This window comes from Castor canadensis, chromosome 12 (genome assembly GCF_047511655.1).
Source record: "Castor canadensis chromosome 12, mCasCan1.hap1v2, whole genome shotgun sequence".
Taxonomy (NCBI): Eukaryota; Metazoa; Chordata; class Mammalia; order Rodentia; family Castoridae; genus Castor; species Castor canadensis.
In genome coordinates this window covers 94,472,157-94,487,941 of record NC_133397.1, presented here as the reverse complement: position 1 = coordinate 94,487,941, position 15,785 = coordinate 94,472,157, and the positions used below count along the sequence as shown (strand labels likewise).

At 41.8% G+C, this 15,785-nt stretch overlaps 1 protein-coding gene across 1 annotated transcript; it reads right to left on the bottom strand.

The window, feature by feature from the left end:
- Window positions 1-252: 252 nt before the first annotated feature.
- Window positions 253-15,349, bottom strand: LOC141414895 (uncharacterized). The gene is made up of 13 exons (XM_074050514.1): window positions 15,168-15,349; window positions 13,699-13,750; window positions 12,864-13,033; window positions 11,335-11,386; window positions 10,483-10,649; window positions 9,423-9,474; window positions 8,848-9,056; window positions 7,013-7,064; window positions 6,082-6,254; window positions 4,882-4,956; window positions 4,332-4,538; window positions 4,080-4,236; window positions 253-1,410 (listed from the first exon to the last, which is right to left on the bottom strand). The coding sequence occupies exons 1-12, from the start codon at window positions 15,172-15,174 to the stop codon at window positions 4,115-4,117; spliced, it is 1,338 nt and encodes a 445-aa protein (XP_073906615.1). The 5' UTR covers window positions 15,175-15,349; the 3' UTR covers window positions 253-1,410; window positions 4,080-4,114.
- Between the last annotated feature and the right edge of the window lie 436 nt (window positions 15,350-15,785).

Genomic DNA, 15,785 nt, shown 5'->3' with positions numbered 1-15,785 from the left:
TTCCTAAATGCCACACAATATATACAAACACACACACACACACACACACACACACACACACACACACCATGGAAAAAGAACCATAAAAAATCCCATCTACTACATGTGGTAAATATAGCCTAAATTATATTGGAGAATTTATAATACAAACAGGAAAACAAGAATGCTTGTGCTAATTTAAATCCTTTCCCCAAAAAATCAATTACAGTAATAAAAGATTATAACAAAGAATTTTATTAAAAACATGACTCCACTCATTAACACAAATGTTTTAATCACTGTGATTAATATTAACTTTGAGTTAAAATTAAAATTCACAGAGAAAATGTCCTTTTTAAAACAAAATGCCAGCCAAAGAAGTATATGTGAAGAACTGAATTTTAGAATTTAAGGAATACAAATATAGATGATAAATTTTGATGTTAAAAAAAACCAGGATGTGCACAAGGTGGAATAATGAATAGTAATTTTTCTAGAGGAAGATCATTGGAGAAAAATATATACATTCTCAAAGTTTCTCTCTCCAAATTGCTTACAATATGCCTTTTAAATGGATTCACAGAGTGGATGCCTCCTTCCCCAAGTGACAGTCCTAGATAGAGACATGAGTGATGGACAAACTGGAAGGTCTTGGCGTTCAGGTGGGATGAGACAGGAAGCATACAGCATTAGCTGTGCAAGGGTTTGGCTAAAAGTTTAGCCTGAATTTAATCCTGAGAAAATTATCAGAAACTGAAGAATGTGGGTCATGCTGCCAGCCATCTGATGTGTCCCCTACAAACAGGTCAAAGTCATCACAGACTCTAACAACAAAAAAGTGAGAAGAGATTTTAAATTGAAAAAGACTAAAAAATTTATCTTTTTAGTCTTTTTCCACCAAAATATCTCCTCTCCTTTTTGTTACAATATTTATGGTGACCTTGAGTGAAAAAGATTACTTGTCTTGTTTACTAGTCTACATTCTTCATGTGTCTGCTAATTTCCTGTGCTTGAATACAAGCTAAACATCTTTAGCAAAAACACTGCAATGCTAATATTGAAACAGGGTGCAGTTTGATCTGCTGTCTTCTCCCACTGTTTCTACCCTTGGGTTTTTGCAGGGTGGGGATTGCAATGGCTGAGATTAAGGTCTCTCAATAGTTCTATGGACCTTGGCCTTGGTCTTGGGTATTAATGACAATTAGAGGCTTAGGAACAGTGATTTCTCCAGAAAAACTGGTCTTTTAGAGTGAAAACTGTCCACATCCATTTATGATTCTGAAATCCCATGATCATGAGGATCTCTTCAGTGTTCTATTTGGCCATCCACATAGTTTGTTTCCTATTTCTTCAAATGGAAAAGGTAATTTCTATGATGAAATCTTGTTCAAATTAGCAATATCTCTTCTTAGTTCCAGCAACACTTGGTATCTGAGAGAGGGAGAAAGAAATAAAATGAGAGTCTTTCTCAAGTCCTGGGGACAGAGACCACCTGAGCTACTATGGGAGGAGGAGCCAATTGCTGGGACTCAGCCTGCATGAAGTGGAAGGTGGCATTCATAGTGATTTAGAGAAAACCCTCCTGAACTTTCAGTCCACTTTGTGGTGCAGCATTCAGGACCCCTTCTGAGTCCCACCCACCACCTAGTGATATCAGCCACTTCCTGACCAAATCGAGGGCTTTTCCCAATTCTTGGTGCTGTGTGTTCTTAGCACCCAGGATGTACATTCATAAACACACTAACGTGGGAGGGAGAAACACAACTGTTATGACTCTTAAAAGGGAATAGTAGGGTTGCAATTGGCAGAGCATAGGAAAGACAGCCAGTGGCTTCAGACAGCACCCAAGTCCAGTCCCACCTTTTACTAAAGAGGAGACAATGCCTTAGGGCTCAGGTTTAACTAAAGCCACATGACCCTCTGACAACCCTGAAGCTGACCATCTCCATAAATGTTGAGAAAGAGCAGAAAATGGAGGACATAACAGGCACGAGGGATGTTGAGTCACTTTGCCTAGACAGGGAAAATAATTGGAAAGTTCAGAGCATTTTAAAGACCTTAAAAAGATTCACTTAAAATTGTAAGAGTAAAGGGAGAGCAGTGAGAACAACCACAGCCCAACATTTTTACTCTAATTTCATGAAGGCAATTCCACACTAGGTTACACCATAAAGCATTTGTGGGAATATTCTCAATATGTAGAAAAATAAATCTCTGAAGTAAAAAGGACTACACTGTGTTTTACTATACTCTCCACTCTTTGTATTTCTCTTTTCCCAAAGTGCTCATTTAGAAGAGGTTCCTTTTAGTATTTCGTGGTGATCAAGAATGGCATAGAATCCTGGTGCCAGTGTCCCACACCTGTAATCCTAGATCCTTAGGAGGCAGATAACAGAAGGATCTGATTCTAATCCAGCAAGGGTAAATACTTCTCAAAACCCTATCTTGAAAATACTAAACAACAAAAAGGATTTCATAGTGGCTCAAATGGTAGAGTGCCTGTGTAGCAATTGTGAGACCCTGAATGCAAACTCAATTACACCAAAAAAAAAAAGATAAAAAGAAGAAAAAAAATGTGGCAAATAAGTGTAAATATAAAAACTTTTCCTAAGTTTCAGTTGTGATGCATAATTATATTTTCTTCAAGGAAGGGAGTCTGAAGTTTTATGTGGGTATTTTATTTCCTGAAACTCTCTGACCTACAGTACATTTTTCAAATTGGAGTACTGATCTCTTTGGAGGACTGGAAAGTTAACATGGTACAATGAAAACTGCCAGATTTACCATAAAAATGAACAGGAAAATACTAAATTCCATTATGTGCAATTGGAGGAAGTATCTTTTAGTACACTGAGTTTTAGTGTAGGTACTAATTCTTATTTCATCTGCCACCAGTTTGTGCACATGTGCTTCAAGAATGGAGGCTAAAGGTCAAATCCATTCATCACCAGGTTTTTTATGACAGAGAAAGGTTTGGTTGAGAGGGAAAAACAAATTCAATTAACAGTTAATGGTGTTCAGCTCTTTGTATAGAGTAAGCCACACATATGGGAAAATTCTGTGTTGAAAACTTGAGATCATCATGAACCAGGGATCTTAATTGTTTTTGCCACATATTCAAATCACCTGGGGGCTTCTAAAAACACTGATGACCAAATGTCATCCCAGACTATTAAAGTGAGACTCTCCTGTGTGTGTTCAAGGTATTCATCAACCCAGGTGCTTGTATCAGTGCGGTATGATCTGCAGACAGTGAATGGAGCACCAATATCCACCATTCTTAATTCATTTCTGCATCTCTTCATGGCTGGTTTCTGACCTACTGACTCTATGGATTTTCCTCTTCATTTTGACAATTGAAGAAAATCACTCTTTTGTCAATTGCTATTGATGTCAAACTTGCCTTGTATTCTCAATCAATCATATTGCCTGTTGAAATACCTGGCCTTGGAGTCACTTTCCATTAAGTTAGTCAAATAAAAACCTCTCATATTCTCAGACCTCCAGATTCAATGTAGTTGAATTTTAGCCTCTTGGCTAGACATGTCAAGTGGAAAAGGAAATAAGGAGAGAACACAGACTGCCTAAGAATCTCATGACTTATGCAACTTTGAAGTAATGTTGGCGTCTACTTTTGGAATGACATCCCTTTACAGTACCATTTAATATCCTCCAGGTAATGTTAGTGTCCATGAGGTACAGATACTGAGTTCTGATCAAACCATGCACACTGGAAAGGGCTGAAGACTTGGGGATGAATAAACACCAACTCCTGGTCTGGTATTTCTCCCACCAATAGCCTAGTCTGCAATTTAGTTTTTTATAATCAGGGTGCCTTCTCATTAATTTTAAACATTTTCACGTGCATGTCCAATTTGAGACTTAGCAATTGACTTTGTCTGGGTTCCCTTACACAAGCACAAGAGAAACTGAACAAATGATTCATAAAGGGCATGGTCCCAGAAGAAAGAGGCAATGCAGCTGGGGATGCTAGAAAGACAAGCAAAAGTCAAGAAAGGTGGTTTCTTAGAAATTGTATGTACTCAGAAAAAAAAAGAGATGCACTTAGTACAATGTAGATAACAAATAGCTGGTCTTACCTGTGACAGTTAAAGTCTTAGGAGAGCAGGGATGCTTAGGAGCAGAGTTCAGAATACAAATAGGTGATGATGGATACAGGAACTGACATGGTCACAGCCCATGGAAATTCAAGGTAAGAAAACGCAGAAGTTACATCAGTTGTTGGATAGAACCAACCTTGAAGACAAAGCACAGTAGGGAAATGAGCTCAATCTTACATAGAGACTCCATCATAAAGAATAAGTGCATCCAAGAGTCACGTGTGTGATTACCTCTGCATGTTGATGCAGGGAATCTGCACTCATTTCTAATACTATTGCTGAACGATAGTATTCTTTGAATAATCTTCTGTTTGAAGAAATTTGTGGCACCAGTGAAGCCATGTTGAAATTCATGTATATTGTCAACTGAGCCTTCGGCAGTATCACACTCCAGCATTTCAGGCTTCTTCACTTCAATGGACGCATCCAAATTCGACTCTGAAAATAAACCCAGAACCATTGTTATCCATGCCCTTATTGGGATATAACACAGCCACCAAGAAGTAGGGTGAGACAAATAAACGCAAGCAGGGAGATGAATCCTATGTATGCTGATATTTGCATTTTTGTTGATGTTTCTGACAATATTCAGTAATAATAAGACTGCCAAAAAGCAATGGTACTTCCAATTTATTGTCAAAGAAATTGTCAAGCAGTGTGAGAAGGACTGAAAGGAGCACAAGACCCAAGTCCAGCCCCACTTTTTACTAAAGAGGTAACAGTGATAACTTGGGGCTGAACTTTAAATGAAGCACATGACCTCCTAAAATCTAGAGCATACCTGTTCCATCAACATTGAGGAAAAGCGAGGAAGGCATCAATGGAGGCTGCAGCAGGCACTCTGGATGTGAAGATGCTGTGAAAAGCAAGTAACCTGTTAGACATCAGGATGAAATCAGAGCATGGAGTAAAAATTGATGATTCACCCACTCCCTGTTCCCCAAACCTCTCCTGAGCTGGGTTTTGCTCAGGCATCTGTGAAGATAAGCAAGAGACAGAGTGACTGATCTCAGGTGCTGATTAATGACTGGGCTTGTGGGAAGCCCATGTAAAGGAAAAGAGAGGCCAGATGGACAGGGAGACAATTATATACATGTTATTCACATGGATCAGGGATGTCATATCCTCGAAGGCTCAGGAGCACTTCTCAAGGGACTCCTGCAGTGGGAGACTGTGGGCCCTTAGCCCACCTGACTTTTACTTCCTGCATTACCACCATGCAACATCAGAGGCTCCAGGAGTTGACATTGAGAGTGACACAGGGTAAAGACTAGCATGACCCAAGCTATGTGTGGATGTGAAGGGTTGAATTTATAGTCCTAAGAACATCTAGAGCAAGCCAGGTGTGGTGGCCTAATCCTGTTATATGAGCTACTTGGGAGACTGAGACTGGGAGGATGTTGGTCTGAGGTGAGCTGGAACAAAATGGTAGTGAGAACCTATCTCAACAAATAAGCAGGGCTTGGAGTGTACCTATCATCCCAGTTAAAAGGGCCTATTGCATTAGGTCAAAAGAGGCCCTCAGTTCAAATGCCAGTAATGCCAAAAAAATGTTTGTTATAGATTTCAAGCACAGCCACTGTAATCTTTGCCCTTACTAGGATGTAAGAGGGTCATCAAGGTAACAGAGTAGACCAGGATGTAATTACGGTCCAAGGATAACATGGCTCCTGAAGACAGAGGTCCAACACACCCTTATTGCTCACAGGCTCATGGTGGCTTGACATGGCTCATTATCCCCTCTTCAACCTGCTGCCTATGGATCTGTGGCCTCCACAGAGGTCCTGGCTGACAAGTGCCTGGCCTAGCACTAGGAAGTCAGCAAAGCTCTAGAGCCACCTGACCTCTAATCTTCACTGAACAAAAATGGGCCTCATAGGTGGTCTACAGACAAACTTCAGCCCCTCAGAATGGGAGTACGTGATTGGGGGTTCCTTTGGGAGACCAGCTGGGTTGACTGCATTGTGTGGAGAGTACTCACTGTTTTGACTCAGTGTAGGGCTGACTTTAGGCCCATCCAAGGGGAGAGAAGAGCCTCTGAGACATTCTTCTGAGTCTAATTGATCAGGATGAGGAAAAGTGTGAAAATACTCTTTGCCTGATGAACCTGTGAAGAGTTCTTTCACTTTCTCCTCTTGAGGCTGACTGTTGAGTCTAGTGAGATCAGGAGGAACAAAAGATGATGTCAAGATGGATTACATGCTACAGCAACCCATCTGATCCTGATGAGGTCCAATACCATATCCTTTCAAAAAGGCAAAAAAAAAACCATTCTCTGACATGGGCACAGCTTGATTGCCAAGGAGCTGATAGAGAGGCAGAGAGACAGAGGGATTGAGTGTGCTCCAGATCAGTTCACTGGCTAGCTAACAAGTTGATAGGGGGAAGGAGACTCAGTGCCACCAGTAAAGTGCAGTCAATAGAGAGGACACGTATGGAGAATAGTGGTAGGTAGAACTTCTTCATAAATGACATTGATTTTACATACAGCTATGCAGTGACTAATGGATCATCATTGTAGACTACCAGTGAACTTGTCACATTTAGACTCTTTTCTATTAATAGTGGGACATAATAGGATTTTTGGGGCCTATTTACATTTTATGGCATTATCTGTCCAAAACCTGGAGCCAAGAGTGCAGAAAGAGATGTGCACAAAGGGAACAGTGATTTCTTTAATGGGGAGAAATCCTGAGATTTCTTCATTCACCTGTCACTCAATCTACAAGTAGGTAACTTTGCTAAATGGCTTATGTCATCATTGGTTGAGTGAGTGACTTTGCTACATGCAGCAGTCTTTCTTTACACTCAATGAGAAAATTGGTAGCTATTTTCACCTCACGATTCATACTTTCAGAGTCCCTCCTTCAAAGGTTAACCTTGCTTTCCAGTCCTTAATCTTTCATCATTACCTGGAATTCAGTGAGTTTTCATCATCATCATCATCATCATCATCATGGTTTTCTGCAAATAAATTCAGGAAAGTCAGAGAGTTATTAAGTAATTCCACCTCACCCCTTTCAACAGAGTGCCCTATGTGAGCATGCAGATATAAATCATGTATGTATGAGTTCAGGATGCACTGGAAGAACGAAACTCAATGATCTTCTATGTTGACTTTGGTAGTGGGGCAAGGGACTAATAAATCCAAAGCACCTTACAGACAAGCAGAAAAAAGTCATAACAAAGCACACTCTTTGGCTTCTTAAAAATCTAAACATAGATCTGCCATATGATCCAGCAATCCCACTCCTGGGGATCTACCCAAAGGAATGTGACACAGGTTACTGCAGAGGCACTTGCACACTCATGTTTATTGCAGCACTATTCACAATAGCCAAGTTATGCAAACAGCCAAGATGCCCCACTACTGATGAATGGATCAAGAAAATGTGGTATTTATACACAATGGGATTCTACTCAGCCATGAAGAAGAATGAAATCTTAGCATTCACAGTTAAATGGATGGAACTGAAGAACATCATTCTAAGTGAGGTTAGCCAGGCTCAGAAGACCAAAAATCATATGTTTTCCCTCATATACAGACTTTAGATCTGGGGCAAATACAGCAATGTGATTGGACTTGGGTCACATGATAAGGTGTGGGAGGTATGGGGATAGGTAAGAAACCCAAAAAACATGATAGTATTTGAGGTCCTCACTGCAGAGGAACTAATACAGAACCTTTAAAGTGACAGAGGTCAACATGAGAAAGGGGATCAGGAACTAGAGAAAAGGTCAGTTAGAGATGAATAAACTTAGAATGTAACACATTTATACATGGAAGAAATGCTAGGAATCTCCCTGTATAGCTATCCTTATCTCGACTAGCAAAAATGCTAGTTGTATTGTTTATGTTCTCTCTTCTACAAAATTGAAGATAAGGGCAGAACAGATTCTGCCTGAAAGTGAGGGAAGGGGTAGGGGTGAATAGAGAGGGGGTGGGGGATAGGGGAGAGAAATGGCCCAAACAATGTATGCACATATGAATAAATGAGAAAAAAACAGTTTTGTAAAATTAATATATACTAATAAAAATACATGTAGCATCAAAAGTAAAAGAAACAAATGGTGTATGACAATATGGAGACCCTTTTTCCAGAATACCCTGATTTTGTGGACTACTATTATGGTATCTGGTGTTTAAAGGGCAAAGTTAAACTGTATTTTGTTCTCCTGATCACTGGATACTTCTCCAATTTCTTCTGGATTTGTCTAGCTATGTCTTTCCTCCTTCTCAAATGATGATTTCCAGGATTTAGGGACACTAAGGGGTTTTATTCTCACTAATGTGCATTGATGGGCACTCCCTCATTCGATTTTTACAGCTTGGAAGCAAAACATAATTTTCACCACTTTACAGATGAGAAACCTGAAATCTAGAAAGGATAAATCAGCTACTTGCCTACAGTCAGGAAGTCAGTGTTCAGGAAAATACAGGAAACTTTCATTCTTATTCCAGGCTCTCAGCACTCTAAGAATCTGCCTCCTTTTCTTAAGCACTGGATGGATACACCTCCTGCCCCAAAGACCACGTGCCATCCATCATGTATGAGAGAGAAATTTGGAATACTTTGACCACTAATCCTGTGCATTTCTCCACTCTGTTCCCACTGAGGCTGTGTGCATTCTGCTGTGACCTCACTTGTGATTGGAAACCAGGACATCTGGTAAGTGTTACTACTGAAGGTGTTGAATGTCCCATAAACTGGGAACCTTGGTATAATCAGGGTTGTGGTCAACTTACCTGCACTCATCATGTAGACAAAGGGCTCCACCACCCTGCATGCCTCAGCCAGTTGCTCTGCATAGTCCTGCTGGTTGTCAGGGTTTTCCTCAGTGTGGAGGACCTTGAGATGTTGACTGAGGGAAAAGGAGGCCTCTCTTTTTTCCTGTAACTGCTGGAGCAATTCACTCACCTCTCCCACCTGAACTTGAATCAGGCCATCATCTTTCCTAATGTGGGATAGAGAATTTTTTCCTTGTATCAAGTAATTTTCCCTGCTATGGAAAACCTGTCAAAGAGCTAAGGTGCAAAATGCAGAGAGTGGGTGTGTATCCCTCTCTTATTTTGATCATTCAGTGGTCATATATATGTGACTATTGAAAGCCAGGAGCACTTATCACTCATCTAAACTCTATTTTTATTTAAGAAGTTAATTAGAAATGGTTTTGAACTCAAGAGTATACAAGAAGAGAAGCAAATTAATTTAAGGATCTACTTTGTGGTTGTCTGATTGCAGAGCTATTTTCTCCTGGGATGTGCAGGGGACATGTCCACATCATCTTAGGTGCCATTTATAGTCCTTGGTAATTATTTACCTTGGAGCTTTTGTCTCTTGTTCTTCTCCAGCTTTGTAACTAATTTTGTTTTCTGAAAATATAATCAGATGGAACAAGTCACCTTATATTGCTACCACTTTATGCACTGCAAACACAGGGACTTAAATATTATCTGTTGAACTGGGGTCCCCAGAAAGGACCACTTGGATGTGGGATGTGTTCTAGGAGTAGCTGGTTCTGTTTTCCTGAACCACTGCATAGATGATAGTCTTGTTCTGATAAATCATCAACACATGTCCACTGTTTGAACACTGCAAAACAGTTAAGCATCCAATTTCTCCACAGAGATCCTGGGGAAATTGTCTAGCTGCCTTTGGGAGCATTTGCCCAACTTCTCCCATCACATACCTTCCTTTTTCTGGTTTACGTGGTAATAGACACTGAGATTAGATTTAGGTGAAACATACAAACTGCCTCAAGATAAGGAATTCTTTTTGCTGTCCTGGGCACAGCATCCTTGCTCTTCACTGAGGTTTGGGGTACCAGGATTCAGCCTTGCCTTCAGGGAAAATTGAATACACAAGCAAGGATGATAGTGCAAGAATGTTCAGGTACTCAGAAGAATGCTAAAGAAGGACAAGTTGGGAGGAGATGGACTGGAGCCTAGTGTTCAGCAACCTTAGTAACATCTCCAAAAGCACAGATAAGATCACTATCCAAACTGCAGATGCTGAAGGAACACTGTTCAGAAATGACATTTAACAAGACAATTGATGAAGAGTTGAGATGATCCATTACAATACAGACTGTGAGATTCACTCAGTCTCCTTACCCTGGTCTGTACTGTTTCCATACACTGCATTTGCCAGTGTATACCAAGGTGAGAAGTGTGGCATGAAACCGGGAAAAGTACAAGCTGCCTGACCCACCTTACATCTGTGCTTAAAACCCACTCCTGGAGTTTGACTGAAACCCAGGTGTAGCAGTAGGGCCTGGGACAGAGAGAGCTGTCTAACAGACAGAAGGCTAAGGTAAAGGATAGGGAGGCTACATGGGAGACCATTGGGAGCCTTATTCTCTCTGCAGTTGGGGTACTCACCTGACACAGCTGGAGGACTGCACACCATGTGCTCCTCAGATAGGAAGGCAGGAGTGTTGGGAGGCTGGTGGAACTCAGACAGGTCATAGCAAGAGGATGGTGCCAAAATCTGCTCATGCAATGAGTCCTGGTGCACTGCGCTAAGGCTTGCATCCCTGTTTAGCTCCCTGATGAGCCCAAGTGTGTAAGGAAAAGAGAATGTTAAACAATGAAACTGTGGACTTAAGTATATTTCACTTGCACCTGATGGATAGCCTAAATGGGAGGTGACAAAATGCAAATAGGACATTCCAAAAAATCCTCTGTGACTAAGACAAAGTAAGACTATAAAGGGAATTTGAGAACAGCGTGTATGTGTGTGTGTCAGGGGGGTTGTGGCAGTGGAGGTAGAATTTGAGAGAAGGGGGTATTCAGTGGAGATCAATGGTGCTCAAGGAGGTCAGATAACATGCTGGTGAATAAGGAGTCCAACCTCCCTGTATGGGCAGGGATGACATGCACACCATGAGAACCACAGAAATTGCATTTTGCTCCACATTACTTGCAGGATTCCAGTGAAAAACCTTTCTGACATTTGCATTCCAGGCTTTATTCTTTCACTATTGTGTTTAAGATTAATCTTTTCTCCAAATATAAGAGACTGTAGAGCATTTTTACTCAGCTGAACTCTGTATTAATTTAATAAATTAATTAGAAATGGTTATGATCTGAAGAAAATAAAAGAAGGGAAGCAAAACCATTTAAAGATCTACTTTGTGGTTGTCTAAATACAGAGCTGTTTTCTCCTGGGATCTGCAAGGGATGTGACCACATCACCTTAAGTCACATTGATAGTGCTTAGTAATCGCTCACCTGGAAACCTTTGCATCTTGTCCTTCTCCAGCGTTGAGACTAATTTTATTTTCTGAAAATATAACCAGATGGAATATATCATCTTCAATTGACATTTCTTTACCAACTGTAAAGAGGGACATAAATATTCTCTCTTGAACTTGAGCATTCTGAGAGTAACATGCAGGTGGCTTTGGGGTATATTCTTGGAGTAGCTGGCTCTGTTTTCCATAACCATTGAGTAGACAGTCCTGTTCTGTTAAATCATCATATTCACAGCCCAAACACTGGAAAACAGTTAAGCTTTCTGACAGATATCCTGGGGGACATGCTTAGCTGCTTTCTGGACCTTTGCTCAACTTGCCTCATAGGAAAGCATGCTCATCTTGGTTCAGATGACAACAGAGATTCTCATCTGAGATTAGATTTATGTGAAATATAAACTCTCACGAGGGAAGGAATATTTTCAGCATTTTCTGGTACAGAATCTTTGCCATTCATGTAAATTGAAGGGTGCCAGGGTATGACATTACCTTCAAAGAAAATAATATATGTAGGCAAAAAAAGTGGGGATTGTTTAGATACTCAGAGGAATGCTTACTCAGGACAAGCCAGGAGGAGAAAGACTGGAGGTCAGAGCTGAGCAATGATGAAAACAAATACAAAAAATTGGGCAACACTAACACCCTCTTTAGAAACAGTTGATGCTGAAGGAACATTGTTCAGAAATGACAGTTAACAGTGAGATACCATGACAAATTAAAAAACAATGTAGGATTCAGGCACTGCAGTTACCAAAGCGTGACTGATTCCACACGTGCACTTGCTAATGTGCATGAAGTCAGACAGGTGTGCCCTGAGACTAGAAAGTGTGAAAACTAACTTTCCTCACTCTGTACATGAAGGCAGTACTAGAGTTGGACACAAACTGAAATGTATCTGCAGGGCTTGAGACACTGAGATTAGACTCATGTGAAATATAAACTCCCACAATGCATGAAATACTTTCAGGATCTAGGGTACAGGATCTTTGCCACTCATGTAATTTGGGGGTGCCAGGGTGTGACCTTTCCTTCAGGAAAATTCCTCACATAGGCAATGATAGTGATGCTCAGAAGCTATGAGGAGAGAGACTGGAGATCAGAGGTGAGCAATCAGAGCACCAACTCCAAAAGTCTGGGCAAGCCTAACATCACCCTTAGACAATGGGTGATGCTGAAGGAACACTGTTCAGAAATGACATTTAACAGGTTCATGAAATGACCCAGGAAAAAAAAACAGACTGTAGGAATCACTGGCATGCATTGTTTCCACAGCCTTCATGGTCTAATGTGCATCAAGTCAGACAGGTGTGCCCCCACACTAGGTTGAAAACTGATTGCCCTTATGTCTGCACATGAAAACAGTCCAAGAGTTGACTCAACTGAGGTGTATCTGCAGGGCTTGCAGCAGAGACAGATTTCTACCACACAGACAGCTGAGATATAGAACAAGCAGGCTCTGAGGGAGTCCATGGGGAGCTTTACCCTTTTTTCTATTGGTGTACTCACCATCTGTATCCAGAATCCAGCTCCCAACCTGCTCCTCAGGTGTGGATGCTGGAGTATCGGGAGTCTGGTGGACATCACACCAGTCCTGGCAACTGGAAGGAGCCACATATATCTCATCCACTGAGTGCTGCAGCACTGCACTAATGTCCGCCGCCTCTTGCAGATCCCTGCTGAACGGAAGTGTGGGAGGAAAAGAAAGGGTTAAACGGTGAAAGTTTAGACTTGACAACTTCTCACTTGGTCCTGCAAGAAGGCTAACTGAGGGGCTAGAGAAGGAAGAATGGCTTTCCCTTTGGAAAAGAGGAAGCATGCAATACTCTGAGTAGGTCCGAGAGTGAGTGTTGATGGAGTTGAAGAACAGTGTGAGTAAATGGAAGGGGGGGCGGAGGTGTGGAAAGCACAAGGTCCTCAATGTACTAGTCAGATAACATGCTGCTGAGCCAGGAGACTCAACTTCCCTGGATGGTGAAGGAATGGCAGGCACACCATGAGAACCACAGAAGCTGTATTTTTCTCCACTTTACTTCCAGGATTCCAGAGAAGAAAACTTCCTAATATGGCCACTCCAGGCCTTGTTCTTTCACTATTGTGTGTAAGATGAATCTTTTCGTGTAACATAAGAGACAGTAGAGCACTTTTGTCACCTGAACTCTATTTTCATGTTAGAAATTAATTGTAAAAAGTTGACAAGCCACGAAAATAAAAGAAGGAATGCAAAACAGCTTAAGGATCAAGTGTGCAATGGTAAAATTCCTGAGCTATATTCTTCTGGGATTCTCAGGGGACAAGTTTACATCACCTTAGGTCTCAGTAACACTCCTTGCCAATCACCTACCTGGCAGCCTTTGCCTCCTGTCTTTCTCCAGCTTTGTAAGCAATTTCATTTTCTGAAAATATAATCAGATGGATCAAGTCACCTTACATTGCTACTTTTTCTAACACCTGCAAACACAGGACATGAATTAATATTCTCTCTTGAACTCGGGTGTTCTCAGGAGACCACTGCAGGTGGCCTTGGGATGTGTTCTAGGACTAGCTGGCTCTCTTCTCCAGAACAGTCATGTAGACAGTCCTGTTCTTTAAATCCTCAACACTCCTTCAGAGTCTGAACACTGGAATGCAGTCGAGCATGCATTTCCCTCTCCTACTGCAGACATCATGGGGTCCTTGCTTAGCAGCCTTCTGGACCTCTGCTCACCTTTGAGGTGGTACAGTTTGTTTGTCTCGCTTCAGATGACAACACATACTGAGATTAGATTTGTATGAAATAGAAACTCCCACAGGTTTGAATGACTATCAGCCATCTTTGGTACAGGAGTCTTGCAATGGATGTAAGTTAGGGGATGCCAGGGTGTGACTTTCCCTTCAGGGAAGTTTTGCACAAAGGCCATGATAGTGGTTGGAGGTTTAGGTACTCAGAGGAATGTTTACTGAGGACAGGCCAGGAAATGAGGAGCTGGAGATCATAGCTGAGCAATCATACCAGCAATTCCAAAATTATGGGCAAGACTACCGTCCTCCTTGGAGAATGGCTGACTCTGAAGGAGCACTGTTCAGAAATAATGTTTATCAAGGAGTGGAGATGATCCAATAATAAACAGACCGTATTATTGACTCACTCTCCTCACCCTGGTGTCCATTGATAGCACATCGTGCACTTGCTAATGTACATCAAGTCAGACTGGTGTACCCTAAGACTAGGAGGGGTGAAAACTGACTGTCCTTATGTGTATGCATGAATGCAGTCCTAGAGTTTCACTCAAACCAAGGAGTATCTGTGACCTTTCCTTCAGGAAAATTCCTCACATAGGCAATGACAGTGATGCTCAGAGGAATGCATTTTCAGGAGAAGCTAGGAGGAGAGAGACTGGAGATCAGAGCTGCGCAATCGCAGTACCAACTCCAAAAGTAGGGGCAAGCCTAACATCGCCCTTAGACAATGGGTGATGCTGAAGGAACACTGTTCAGAAATGACATGTAACAGGGACATGAAATGACCCAGTAAACGAAAACAGACTGTAGGATGCACTGACTTTCCTCACCATGGCATGCATTGTTTCCACAGCCTTCATGGTCTAATGTGCATCAAGTCAGACTGGTGTGCCCTGAGTCTAGGAGGGGCGAAAACTGACTGTCCTTATGTGTGTGCATGAATGCAGTCCTAGAGTTTCACTCAAACCAAGGAGTATCTGCAGGGCTTGCAGCAGACACAGCTTTCAATCACACAGAGAGTTGAGCTAAAGACTGGGAATGCTCCATGGAAGACCTCTGGGGCCCCAATCTATTTTTCAGGGGTGTCCTCACCATCCATGTCCAGAAAACACCACACAAGCTGTTCCTCAGGTTGGAACTCTGGAGCGTTAGGAGTCTGGTGGAAGTCACACAAGTCATAGCACCTGGAATGAATCCAATACTTCTCATTCAAAGAGTCCTGCAACACTGCAGTAATGTCCTCCACCTCTTGTAGTTCCCTGTTGAACCCAAGCGTGTGAGGAGATAGAATGTTAAAAACTGCAAGTTTAGATTTGGCAACTTCTCAGTTGGTCCTGAAGGGAGGCTAAATGAGGGGCCAGAGACAGCAGAGTGGTTTTCCCTTTGGAGAAGAGGAACCATACAATCCTTCTCGGACTAGCGCAGAGACTGACTGTGGATGGAATTGAAGAACAGTGTGGGTGTTGGGTGGGGGTGGGGGGGTTGCAGAGCAGCAGGTCCTCAATGCACTGGTCAGATAACATGCTGCTGAGCAAGGAGACTCAACCTCCCTGCATGGTGCAGATACGGCATGCACACCATGAGAAACATGGAACCTGCATTTTGCTGCAATTTACTTGCAGAGTCCCAGTGAAGAAAGCTTCCTGATGTGGGGATTCCAGGCCCTGTTCTTTCACTACTGTGTCCAATATGAAGCTTTTCTCCTACCAT

Excerpts from the sequence above, each read along its gene's own strand:
- LOC141414895 (XM_074050514.1), bottom strand. Across the intron at positions 9,475-10,482 it reads CAGTCCTCCAGCTGTGTCAG|AAAACAAAATTAGTTACAAA; the intron begins GTGAGTACCCCA and ends TTATATTTTCAG. Across the intron at positions 4,539-4,881 it reads CCTCAATGTTGATGGAACAG|AGTCGAATTTGGATGCGTCC; the intron begins GTATGCTCTAGA and ends GTTTATTTTCAG.